Below are 13435 nucleotides of genomic sequence, written 5' to 3'. Positions count from 1 at the left end.
AAATAGTCCCACTTTATGAGGAATGTGCTTTATGGGATTCCTACTAAATGCCCCATTTCTGTATGAGGATCAGCTAGGAGTCCTCTCCGCAGAGACAGGGTGCTCACTTTCACAGGCTTTTAACACCAGCACATCTCTAGAATTTATGGCCCGGCTTGTATGCAGGAGTTTGGGGGGTGGGGGGGATAGGGTGAGGGTGGGGGGGCGATGGGGGTTTCGGGTGAAGCAGAGGGGGAGATGACAACGAGAGGGGAAGGGAAGGGAAGATAGGAAGAAGGCATATCCTCTCTGCCCACATCACCGCAGCTCTGAATAGGGAAGGCAGATGTGGAGCAGAAAGAAAATGACAGCCTTCTGCATGTGTGTTTGGAGGTTAGCGTGGTGGAGGGGAGACCAACCCAGAGGGGTAAGAAGCCGGGAGAACCACTAAACTGTAAAAATTAATGGGAGTGATTTACAGCAGTTGTTTGTCAAAAGTTTGAATCTGTAAATCTTCAATGCATCACCCCGATAAAAGCCACCCTTACTGTGAAAGAAAATACATCATGTGTAGATAAACTTGATTGTATCTGGATTCGAGGCCGCCTTTTTTTTTTTTAGCTTGCAACAAAAACATCCACAGGAAAGATCTTTTATCTCCTGCACTCCTTTAAAAGTTTGAAAGAGGTCTGAGACAAGAGAGAAAGGGATGAAAAGCACAATAGAAGCAAAGACAAAAAAACACTTGGCTCGCATTCACCAGAAGAGTATTATTGAAACAATCTGGAGCTGGCTTTGGGAGACAGGCCAATCTTCCACCCTGCAGGACGTGGAGGAGGATGCACAGCAGAATGAGTGTGTTTTGGGATTAAAGGCTAATGACAGCAATAAGAAAAGGTGTAGATCACAGCCCAGCAAGACGGGACACGCACAGAGGACAGGTTTAAATTCCAGAGGTCAAAGGGTTCCTCTAATTTGTGCTTGCAAAAAAAAAAAAAAAAAGCAATTCACTCCAACCAAATCCCTGAGACACAAAACAGACTACACACAATCAGCACAGCCATTGCCAAAAACACCACCGATAAAGAAGCAACCAGATGTCAGGCAGTATAGGATGGATAGGCTGACAACAGAAAGACATTTTCCACTGTTATCTTCACATTTTTTTGTTTGATTCCCAGAACTGTCTAAGCACTGAAAAGAACAGGCAGTGCTTAACTCCAAGTTGCTGTCATATAAGGCCTTAAGCGGGGGAGAAAAGGTATTCAAAAGAATGCTATGAAACTCTCTTTCACTCCATATCGAATGAGGAACAACAATTGGAGGACGTTTCTTTTCACATACAGTGTCAACTTGCAGCACATCAGCGGTGTTATGTGCAGGCTGTGGCCAAATAACGAGGCGCAGGCTTCCTCCCACCCCCATGAGGTTCACAGAGGGCTGCGCTCTCTGGCCCAATCATCCACCACCGTGCCGGAGACAGGCCGGTTAATCCGCAGTGTCATTGTTCTCAGACAACAGTGGAGATTGAAGTGAGCAAATGCATGGCCCGGCGGCATTAGGACTCATTTCCCCCGGGCACAGCAGTCGTCCTGGAGACGCTGTTGCAGGTTTATGGAAAGACTCTCAGGGATTGCGAATTAATCCCCTTGTCTCCTGGCTTTAATTATCCACAGACGCACGGTTTTAGGGAATCTTTTGTGCACGACCGCAGGCCGGGATTGAGGACAGGCTATGGAGAAAGGTGATAAACTCATCTAGATACAGAGTGCTGTGATGATATGAGGTACAAACACAGGGAGACTCGTGTGTTGTACTTTAGATTAAAACCTAGTGAATGTGGCAGATGGCAAGAGATCACCGTAGAGTACAGCGTGCATCTCTCTCCAAACATTATTCATTACCTAAATGACAACAGCTGCAGCTGTAATGCTAAATAGTTAGGTAATAGTTGTAGGTTTTTTTAGCTGTTCTAGTTTAGGTGTCCCTTTTTAGTCAGAGGACACCACAAAGAGTAGGCGTTTAAATCTAAGGTTAAATATGTGTGTATATTTCACAAACTAATGAGACTAAACTTAACATTTGATGACATTTTGGGTTGAACATATTTGATGTGATAAAATCCAAATCCACTGAATTTTTTTTAGTTAATCTAAACCATCATAATCCTTCTCATCTCAGACTGCCCCCAACAATCAGCGACATCCAGTCAGATTACACATGAGATCTCGATCAAATTAATCCCATTGATTCGTGTAATGCCCTAGCCTCGACCTCTGCCGCGGTGTCAAATACTCCAGGACTATTCCTATAAATCTCCTTCCGTGAATACCAGACCGCGACATCTGCCACTGAAACCTGCACAAACATCAATACTAAGCCTATACAGACACTAACACCAGCCTATATTTAGAAGGCCAACTCCGCTGTTAGGCCACGGTTCACTCCTCGCTGTGCTCTACAGAGATGTTTAGACAGTCTTTTCCCGATACGATGAGGGATGAGAAGGCCCGGCCAATATGTAAGCCTGGAACGCATCACAATGCCCTGGCACCGCCTTTCACCGCCTGTGTTTGGTAACAAACGCTGCATTTGAATTCAAATGGAGGGCCAATAGTGTATTGCGTTAGGCTGATTACCATCTGATGACAGTGAGTATCACTTTTCAGGTTTCATTCTGTACCAGCCCTTTCTGCCAGTATAGCAATTATATCCCTCCAAACACTGTGTTTAAAGCTACACAGAAAGTAGCAAAGCCGGTGTAACCTGGAATATTGAGACAAAGTAAAAGTAAGGAAACAATCCTAACTAAGGGATGATGAATTGTATTATGCAGGCCTGTTGTCGTGTAAATATGGTACCTCTCTACCCTAAAAACAACACCAGCTGCTATTTCTTTAGCGAATGCTTACCTTGACATTTCCTAACACAGCAATTTGAGCCCAAGGCAGTAGAGGGAAAAAAATCCACTTAGCTACTCATTTCAAAAACTACGGTATGTTTGGAAGAGAGATTCTGGCGACGTCTCAAGCTACAACCTGAGATTCAAGTAATTATTTTCCAATAAGAGCCTGAAGTCTCATCACAGCCACCGCTGAGATCAAGCCCAAGTTACTGTCACCGCACCGCGGCTTCAATCTTATCGACAAAATGAGAGCTGCAAAGGGCACACAGCAAGACACTGCCTCCCCTTTAACATTTCACACTCCATCAAGCCCATTAGCAGATTGGATTTCCCAGCTCATCCCTGCCACTGATTACTGATATACCCTACTGCCAGTCCACTGACTCATCAGCTCGCCAGCCGTTTGTCTTTTTTAATGTCAACCATACACAGCATTCAAGCTCCGTATGGATGAATAATTCAACGCCACACAGCAGGGATTCTCACCTTTGACAAAACTTATTTTGACCATCCAGACTTCATATTTGTGGTTCAGACAGCAGACTAACACATAGTCATGCAGTCTGGTGTGAGGAGGAAAGAGCAGGTCTTTCTCAGAAACAGATGTCCAAAGCAAAGTTTAAATGGGTTTGTGGATTAACTAAATCTGGAAGATTCTTCAACCCGCAACACTTTCCATAAATAATAGCTATCTGTATTCACCACAGGTGGAGGGAACAGAAAAACAATTCTTAGCGTAGCACCGCTGAATTATTTAGAAAAAAACAAACTGTGAATAATGAAGAAGTGGCTGCTAAGCTGCTCATTATGGTAGGCTAATTGGGCATCATTCGAGCCATTTAAATGAGCTTTTCCCAGAGTATTTGTTGTTACTTGGGCTCCGGACTCCAGGCTCGGTATTAATGCAATGCGAGATTAGTTATTACTTAGCTCTGACGACAAACATATTGTCCCAACTAATGCACCGAGATCGTGCCAATAGATCGGCTCCCTAATCACCTGAACCCTGCAGGGACAGAAGTGGCAGGGGTCCTGTAATGTAAGAAAAACACTCAGTGTGGGCTCGGCTATACAGCCTGCCTTCCATGATAAAAGAAAAAGGCATCTGCTTAAGTGTTGCTTAAAGGCCCAATCATGAAGTTCAACAGGCAGCCCCATCTCCGGACTAAGGGAGGGAGCTGGGTAACGAGTGGCATCTGTTCAGAGACTCAGATGAGACAAACCCAAAGAAACAAATAAAACTAAACTTTTCAGTTTTTGTGAATGAAGGCAATTCACAAAAAACTGATCAACACAACCCACATCATGTTGATGTTTGGTTTTTATCCTAACATTATACTATTTATCATGCTACACAAGTGACTGTAATGTAGTAGGTCACAGAGGCACTTAGCAGCAACTGAGTGACACCTCAGAGAATAAAAAAACTGACTTATGAGAAAGTAGGGCTGCAACTAACGATTATTTTCATTTTCATTGGTCTATAAAATGTCAGAAAATGGTGAAAAATGTTGATCAGTGTTTCCCAAAGCCCAAGACGACATCCTCAAAATGTCTTGTTTTGTCCACAACTCAAAGGGGAGTAAAGAAACCAGAAAATATTCACATTTAAGAAGCTTGAATCAACAAATTTTGACTTTTTTTTCTTTAAAAAAAATACTTAATTAACCGATTAATTGTTGCAGCTCTCCTTCAGAGAATGAAAAACAGACTCATGAGAAAGTAAAAGCTCTGAAACATTGTTATCAAAAAACAACCCAGCTGCAGTCCTCTAAATGGCCAAATCACAGCCGAGGCCCGACATCCAGCGGCAGCAACAAATTCTTCAGAGGCAGTGAACCCCCTCGTGAATGGCCGGCTCTCACCTCACCTGGGTTGGTGTGGCACAACGCGGCTGGCCTGCCCTCCACCTTCCAGCCGTGCTTTCCCTTGGCACGAGGTGAATGACCTACAGTCTGTGTGTGAAGTGTTAGAGCCAGTCATAGCAGAGAGCTGGGTGCCCAGATAGACCATGAAACCACTTGCATAAGAGAGGACAAGAGACGAGGAGGGGTGTTCAGGTTGCCCTGTCTGCAGCTGCAGCAGCACAAACTGCAAAAGCATCCATCCAAAACTTGAACAACGGGACGACGCAGACGCACAACGCCATCACGGGAGTCTTTCGTAGATTAAGATGTTTGCCTCATAAATGAATTAATACGTACACGTCAAACTCAATCACTGCTTTCCGTGATTATCATTTAAACAGAGCAGACAATGAGCGTGACTGCTTCTCATCCATTTTTCATTTTGGAAATGAGTGGCTCTAATCTCAGAGGGTTGTTAGAGTCTTAAATGACTTCCTGGGATGCTGCCAAGTTTTGGAGTTCTGCAAGCTAAGGAATTTTCCACTGGTTAACTTCCTAAATAGACGGCATTACTTCAGTGTTATTGCACTGCTCGCTTCAATCAATGCACATTTTCTATCATGTCTGGTGTAGTGATGAGTTATTTAATCCTTTGTAAATGGGAGACAGTTTTGAGGGATTCTTTTGGGCTTAACTGGGGAGGAGGAGGAGTGACACACAATGTGTTGTGGCAAGAAATGGAGAACTTAGTCAATGCTTTATAAATGATCTGAGGGAATTAAATGAAATGGTCACCACTCGGTCAATTAGCCGACTGACAAATTAGCCGAGTATCACAACAATGTGTCATCTTGTTTTTCCACCTCACTTTCAAGTGGAAAAGTATTTCACACGCGTTAGTAAAAATCCTGACATCGAAGAACAGTGTTAACCAAGGACAGCCGAGCAGAGAGGGCAAGAAAGAAATGCACTCCTCGCTGAGCATTATACTGCATTAGACACCTCACACAGCCGTAAGCATTTTCCTGAGCGGAAGCAGCAGCATGACATAAAAACGCTGACCCTGAGGCCACAAAGAGCGATCAAATGGACTCAGTGCAGGGATGTGCTTGAAAAATTAGGGGGAAAAAGAGAGGAAATCAATAATCCAAGAATCATGATCTACAAGTATGGAGTTGACTATAGTGAAAAATGTTGTCTCAACACGAAGGGAGAGCTGAGACATTGTGGACGTTTTGCTGCTTTAGTAGGAAAGAAGGAGAAAAGCAGGTGGGTGTTGGAAGAGCTGGAGACTGGGAGGGTTGAGAGAGTGGGAGTTTGTACTTGTGACCGTCTCCGAACCACCTGTCTGCAGACGTGGCCAGAGGAAACAATAAACAAAAACATCCAAATGACACTACTTAAAACTTGGATTACTAATAATGATAACATCCTAACAAGCAAGATAAACTCTTGATTCTGACCTGGGGATTATTATCAAGCGGGAATGTCCCTGATGACACATTTCCGTTAGATATCAACAATTTCTCGGAAACAACGGGGGGAAACTTGAAATACAAACAAAGTATCGTTGACCCTTGGTTAGTTTACCCTCCAGGAGTCATCAGAACACCGCGTCCATTAATCCATACTAGTGATGCAACACAATCTGGCATGACCACTTGAATGACTAAAACAGTGAGGCAATCACAGGAAGCAACATCTTCACGCGGGTCATCTGCAGCCTGACCTTTGTCATGTTTACATAAAGCCACATCTCTCCTAAATCTTTACATCTCCCTCGACACTTTTATCTAACGATTTGGCGTGGAGAGGAGGTCGTTATGCTCTGGCTCTATCTATTTGGCGTGGAGAGGAGGTTGTAACATTATATGTATTAATCTCTGTCATATGGATTGTCTATGTTGTATTTTCATTATGTTGGCACTCTGTACACACTACATCTATTGCACATCTGTCCATCCTGGAAGGGGGATCCCTCCTCTGTTGCTCTTCCTGAGGCTTCTTCCTTGTTTTTCCCTGTTAAAAGGGTTTCTTTGAGAGGGTTGCACTCTAAAAGGACAGCGGGTGTCGTATCCTGTACAGATTGTAAAGCCCCCTGAGGCAAATTTGGGATTTTGGGCTATACAAATACAATTGACTTGACTACTCTTCTTCTCAGGGGGAAAGATGAAGGAAACATAAAAGGTTGGGTAGTAGAGAAGTTGGGAGGATTGAATCGTGTTTTGTAATTGACTGCCACATCAGAAATTTCTCAAACGCCAAATCGGTAAGCACTTCCAGGACTTTAGAGGTCATTTCGAGTGAAGCCAACTCTCTGTATCTGTAACCTGAATACTTTCACCAGATGGAAAACACAATCTGTTCAAACTCCCCCAAAGGGATTTGGCAAGACAGTGAGTTCACAGTACACACACATACACACACACACACACACACAAGATTACAATGACAAGTCAGATATGCTTTTGCCAAATAATGCTAAAACACAAATATGCAATACAGGACAAAAAAAATAAGCACACATATTTATACATTGAGCCATAAAGACAACATCCAACATAATTATTATGTGTGCATAATTTCTGAGCTCCACTGTACTCTCCTCTCTCTCCCCTCCTCCACTTTGTTTTAGTGGCCGTGTGAACAGCCGGTGAGGGGAAAAAAACACACTATTTGTGCAGAAAACCCAACCAAAGAAAGAGAGCAGAAGAAGAATCAAAGTGCAGGAATCCTTCTTTTGCACAACCATAATGACACACAGCAGCAGACCGCCTGCAGGAAACTACAAGGTCCCATTTTAAGAAAATAAAAGTGCATTTGCTGCAAAACTTTTCACTTAAGCCAAAAACTTTTCTCAAGAAAATGCATTCACATCTTTTTTTATTTTGATTCCTACAAGCTTTTGCAGGCGCTCTCCAAAAGCTGGGTTATCCAAGGCGACTCTGTGCGTTAAATGTTTTAAACTGCACAAACTATGCCACTCAGAACAAAAACAAATGCACATAATGTCCCCTTTTAAAAACCTTTTCAAAACTACATCCCTCTACTGTCATCTCTCCAAAAAACAGCGTTTCTCCAATGCGAGCTCCTCAAAACAGATTCGTGGCATGTTTTCTACCTTCCACATAAAAAAAGGTGAATCACACAGCAAAAAAAAAAAAAAAAAGGGGAAAATCTCTCACCAGCTTTACAGGGATCCTTATAGTCGATCGCCTCTGATGTGGCACTGGAGTCCACATAGTAGCCCGGATCAATCGCCTCCAAATCGATCGCCAATATCACGCCGAGACAGCAGGATAGCAGACACAAACATCTCGCCGTGAGATCCATTATTGTGGTGGGGGAAACGGAGAAAGGCAAGGGATAAAAGGTAAAGGAAGAGAGACAGAAGAGTGAGAGAGAGAAAGAGAGAGAAAGAGAGAGAGAGAGAGAGAGAGAGAGAGAAAATGGGAGGTTTTTTTTGGGGGGGAAACGAGATCCCTGTGGAGGGCGGGTTTTAAATCCAGCCTCTCTCCGGTGTCTTCAGTGATTCCTCTCCTCCAGCCTCCAGGAGAAACTTTGATGATCTGGCAGCTCCACAGGGGCGGTGAAAAAGCTCTGTTACTCCATGATGATGCCCTCTGTCCTGTGCGTATTTGTTGCTCCCTAGTGGATCCATCAGGAGGTCCTTGGAGAGCACATGAGGGACTATACATTTTGGATCACTAGCCTACACCAGGGGTCTTTTTCAGGCCAAGGACCCCCAAACTGATGGATAGATGGAGCAGGAACCCCCTACTATATATATTGTATAAAATTGTGTTCTATATTAAACTGTAAATGTACCTTGTTATTGTGCATTCAATACCAAGCTATTCAAATAATACACAGGTTCATATATTCATGTTTTTGTTTTAAACATGTGCAAGGTACAGTGAGTTGGGTGGCCATGCCACTGCCATTTATAAACATACCTTGTTAACTGATACCAATGCCAATATCAACAATGTCTGTCAATTGCATGATATTACTTTTGCCTCCATTTATTTGTTCGCCACAATATGTTGAATTCATGGTAATGTGTATTTAAAGACATTTAAATTTGTGGGGGAAAAATGGGGGGGGGAATAAAAATGTTTTCTAATCAACTAAACATTAATATAAAATAATAATAATTAAATAATAATAATTAAAAAAAATAATAATGAGAACATTTCGCGACCCCCCTGCAGTACCTCCGCGGACCCCCTAGGGGTCGCAGACCCCCTGTCGAAGACCTCTGGCCTACACTGTTAAGAATTTCCCAAAATAAATTAAATTCCTAGGTGCATCAGCTGGCTTATTTCTGTCAACATATCCTTATCTGCAAAAAAAAAGTGGTAAATGGAAAGAATTTGCTTCTTCCAATGTCTATACCAGTGGGCAACTCCGGGGTCCGGAAAGTGAAGCCACTTGTAATATTTCTAATAGCCAGCAGGGGGCGACTCCTCTGGTTGCAAAAAGAAGTCTGATTGTATAGAAGTCTATGAGAAAATGACTCTACTTCTCACTTGATTTATTACTTCAGTAAACATTGTAAACATGAGTTTATGGTCTCAATCACTACACTGTTAAGAATTTCCCAGTAAAATAACAGTAAAGAACTGGCAGCAGGGTTGCCTTTATGTTATTGTAAAATTAACATTATTATACTGTCGCTGAAATTTACAGCTTTGTACTGTTAATGAAAAATACTGTTTGAACTTTATTAATGTCACAGTATTTTACAGTTAATTTACTGTTTAAAGATACATTATATAGCTACATGTACATTATATACATTATTATACATTGTTGCTCCCTAGTGGATCCATCAGGGGGTTTGGTTCACTAGCCTACACTGTAAACAATTGCTGTTAATTTACAGCAGGATTTCAACAGTATTAACCTGTTATTGCTAAAAACAGAGCTTTACTGTTAAAGGTCCCATATTATGCTAATTTTCAGGTTCATACTTGTATTTTGTGTTTCTACTAGAACATGTTTACATGGTTTAATGTTAAAAAAAAACTTTATTTTCCTCATACTGTCAAACCTGAATATACCTGTCTTTACCCTCTGTCTGAAACGCTCCATTTTAGCGCATTTTGACAGAATTGCAACAGAATTGCATTAACATTGCTAGTCAACAGCTTGGGTCCATGTGTACTTCCTGTCAGCTGATGTCATTCACATACACACTGCAACCAGGAATAAACTGGGACACATTTAGAATGTTTTACGTTTAAAATTGTGTCAAGGATCTAAATATTGTATATTCGTGACATCACGAATGGACAGAAATCCTAACAGCTTGTTTCAAATGCAGAGTTTCTGAATACGGGCTGTGTGAATTTCCCTGTGGATTGAGTGTTTTGATACTTTCACAGTATTTATATAGGACTTAAGCCTGCTTTATAATAAAAAAAACATGAAAATCTCTCTTTTTTTATAATATGGGACCTTTAATACAAAAGAAAATCTGTTAAATTACGCTCATAGGCCGTTTTTTAACTGAACTATAATGCATTCTTAAAAAACGCACTTGACTGCTGATCAACTGTCTAAAGTATCATCAGTAACAGTTTCATGCAGTATTTTTTTAATTCTGGGACCTGATCTGCACATGTGAGGCTTGTACATTGTACATGATTGTAAAATCATTGAATTAGCTTTATTGTTCTTCACTCACATGTTGTTATGGTTTGCATTCTGTGCCTGTAGCCAGCTATAGACAGACATTTTTGAGATCCAATTAATCGGCTCTCATGTTGTTTATAAAAGTTCAAACTGTACTTACATGATGCATTTGAGGGTCGTATCTTTTTTACAGTTTAATTAAAGTTGCACACATTAAAAACTCCTTCACAAACGAGCGCACGCGCTGCTATTACGCACAATCATCCACACGTGCGCGCTCGACTCTTCAGCTGCCCCCTCGCGCTAATACGCACACGCACGCACACACGCACGCACACACACACACACACACACACACGCACACGCGCAAACACACAAACTGAGTTTGACCTCTGGAATAGGCTTTACTCGCATTATAAAGCAGTCACGAGCGAATTGAAGTGATTAGAGCGACACCTGTTGGAGATTTATGAAACATTACACGTAGAAGAGATTGTAAGTTAAAGTCAATAAAGGTGTAAAAGGTTAGGTGTGTGTCATGATAGTCTGAGTTTAGCAAAAGAAAAATAGTGTTTTATGAAAGTATTCATAGGAACAGGTCATCTCATCAATATACATATTGTATTTTTATATTTTATATTGTGTTATCTTTTATATGTTTTATATTGATATTGCACTATCTCTTTTTTATTGTATTATCTTTTCATTAGCACCTATGGGATTGCCACAATCTAATTTCGTTGTACTACACAATAACAATAAAGGGCTTGAATCTTGAATCTTGAGCTTCTTTTGGGAGTGTAGCCTATAACTACACATTTAATTAATTAATTAACATTAATTGATCACATTTATTATCTATTGTTTTTCATATTTCCCCCAAATGATCTGCTTTACTCTTGCACTTTTCAGACCCCCTATACATATTATTCTGTTGGTTCCAATTTAATGCACAAGGACAATCCTGTGCATTACCGTTTCTTTTGACTTGCACTATAGCCATATTGCTTGGCACATGCTATTTACTGTTGTTTTCAATAGGAGATGATATCATTATCTATGGTAGGGATGTTTTATATCCCCTCATTTATGTCTTTTCTATCTCTTGATAATCAGATTGTAGCCCACTTTCACACTGCTGACAGGAGCTCCTCATTAGGGAGTGGTATTTAAGATATTTAAGATCTTTATGATTGGATGTTGGATGTATTTATCTTTATCGTTATTTATCATTACTATCATTCTTAGTAAATTATTTTTGATATATGTACATGGATGTTGTCACTGAAACTGCTATTTATATATTTACTTCTACTTCTATCCTTTTATCATTATATGATGTATAATAATACTTATTGTTCCCTCACCATTTTTCCAGCCTATATGCTGAATCAGTTCCCAACTAGGGGAGGTTATTTAAGAGGATGTGAGTCTCAGATCTGTTTGACTCTGATGAAGACGCAGTCGGCATCAAAACGTTAGTCTTTAATTAAAGTTGACTGCCTTAAATCCGTGTGCTTTGGACCTGCTCTCTGAAGTCTCTCCTGTTATAAAGTATTGGCTATTTTTGGCATTAACATTGCACAGTGCATATGTTCAATGTTTAATCTATCGAATTTAAACTGATCTTAATATCAACCGAAAAAATGGTGGCCTATTAAGAAAGAAGGGAAATTACAATATTCCCTCAGTTTATTCTCAATTTAGCACATTATAGACAATTTCTTGCCATTCAACCTGCAGTGGGCAGAATGTTTTTGGCATCATTGGGCAAAAATTCCATAATAACCTTTCAGCATTTTGTAATTCAAGGGATCTGAGAGATACCTAGACTTCTGCACCTCCTCATGGCTCAGTTTTCAGGCTCTCCCGTGACGGAACACTTTGGCAAATCACAGGTAATTTCAGAGAGAGCGTTCCTATTGGCTGTTCATTCAACGGAGACAGATGTCTATCACTCGCATCAAATGTTTTCAGAAACATCTTGTAGTGTACGGTTTAGCTATAAAATGAGAAAGTTTGCTCTGGCTGGTGGGCGGTGCTTGGTATTTCCTCAACTGATCTCAACATGGCTGCCGGGTCACAAACTTTGTCATTTTACAGCTAAACAGTACACTACCAGATGTTTCTGAAAACATTTGAGGTGAGAAATAAGCATTACAGTAACAGAATATTGATTCATATTTGATCTGCGCTGCCTAGTTTGACAGTTTGATGGGAGTTTGCGAGTGATTGACAGCTGCTCAGAGACGCAAGGCTCCAGCTCAGTTCTGATTGGTTGTTTTTCTCCGGTCTGTGAAATCTTACAGATGCCATTAGGAGCACCGGAGGACACCAGAGGACACAGAGGCACATGATTTTTTTTTTTTTTTCAGATTACATGTCTCATGCACTACTGTCAGGATATAGTGACCGTTTTATAAAAATAACTTTTTTTAAATCATATTTGCTCCAATTCTACCCACTGCTGCTTTAATTAGTCAATGTCATTAATTAGTGAAGATCGCTTCACTAAGCTGAAATACTCTTTCCAGTCTCTGGATTCCACACACATCAACAGACAATAACAGAAGTGTGGTGTAGACTGGATGGAGAGACCTCGGATGGCTCGCTTGAATATCCACTGCTGCTGCTGCTGGGATGGGAGGCTCTGTCAGCAGCTCTGTTGTTCTCTGTCTTACTGGCATCAGTTATCCTGTCCCTGCCTATTACATACAAAACCTGGCTTATATAAGAGGGAGGAGACGCACTCCTCCTCTCGTTATCTTATCTGACTGCTGCCTGTGTGTGTGGAATTTAAGACAGGATGTCAGCTGAGATGAGTGGGCTGTATTTATGCTGCTGTTGTAAACACAGCAGTATAACTATCATGCATGAGAGCGAGCGTCCTCATTATATCGTGAATAAGAGAAGTTTCTCTCAGCTTGCTCAATACAAGGACCAAATATTTAGATTAGCAAACAGGGAACACAGTTGAGTGTCCTCAGGGAATACTTTTTTTTTTTTTTTACTGTGGCTGTTTCAAACAAAATGTCCATATAGGGTGAAATGATGACACGGTGCA

At 41.1% G+C, this 13435-nt stretch overlaps 1 protein-coding gene across 2 annotated transcripts in view; it reads right to left on the bottom strand.

The window, feature by feature from the left end:
* The window catches only part of bmp1a (bone morphogenetic protein 1a), a 36007-nt gene extending 27759 nt beyond the window's left edge, over window positions 1-8248 (bottom strand). Inside the window, exon 1 of one of the 2 annotated variants that reach the window (XM_037777799.1) lies at window positions 7917-8248. In XM_037777799.1, the coding sequence (XP_037633727.1) occupies window positions 7917-8064 (148 nt within the window). In that variant the 5' untranslated portion in view covers window positions 8065-8248. The remainder of the gene's footprint in view (window positions 1-7916) is intronic. The other variant, XM_037777800.1, reaches the window with a different exon arrangement.
* Between the last annotated feature and the right edge of the window lie 5187 nt (window positions 8249-13435).

The sequence above is a fragment of the Sebastes umbrosus genome, chromosome 8, assembly GCF_015220745.1.
Source record: "Sebastes umbrosus isolate fSebUmb1 chromosome 8, fSebUmb1.pri, whole genome shotgun sequence".
NCBI lineage: Eukaryota > Metazoa > Chordata > Actinopteri > Perciformes > Sebastidae > Sebastes > Sebastes umbrosus.
This window is presented reverse-complemented; position numbering and strand designations above follow the sequence as displayed.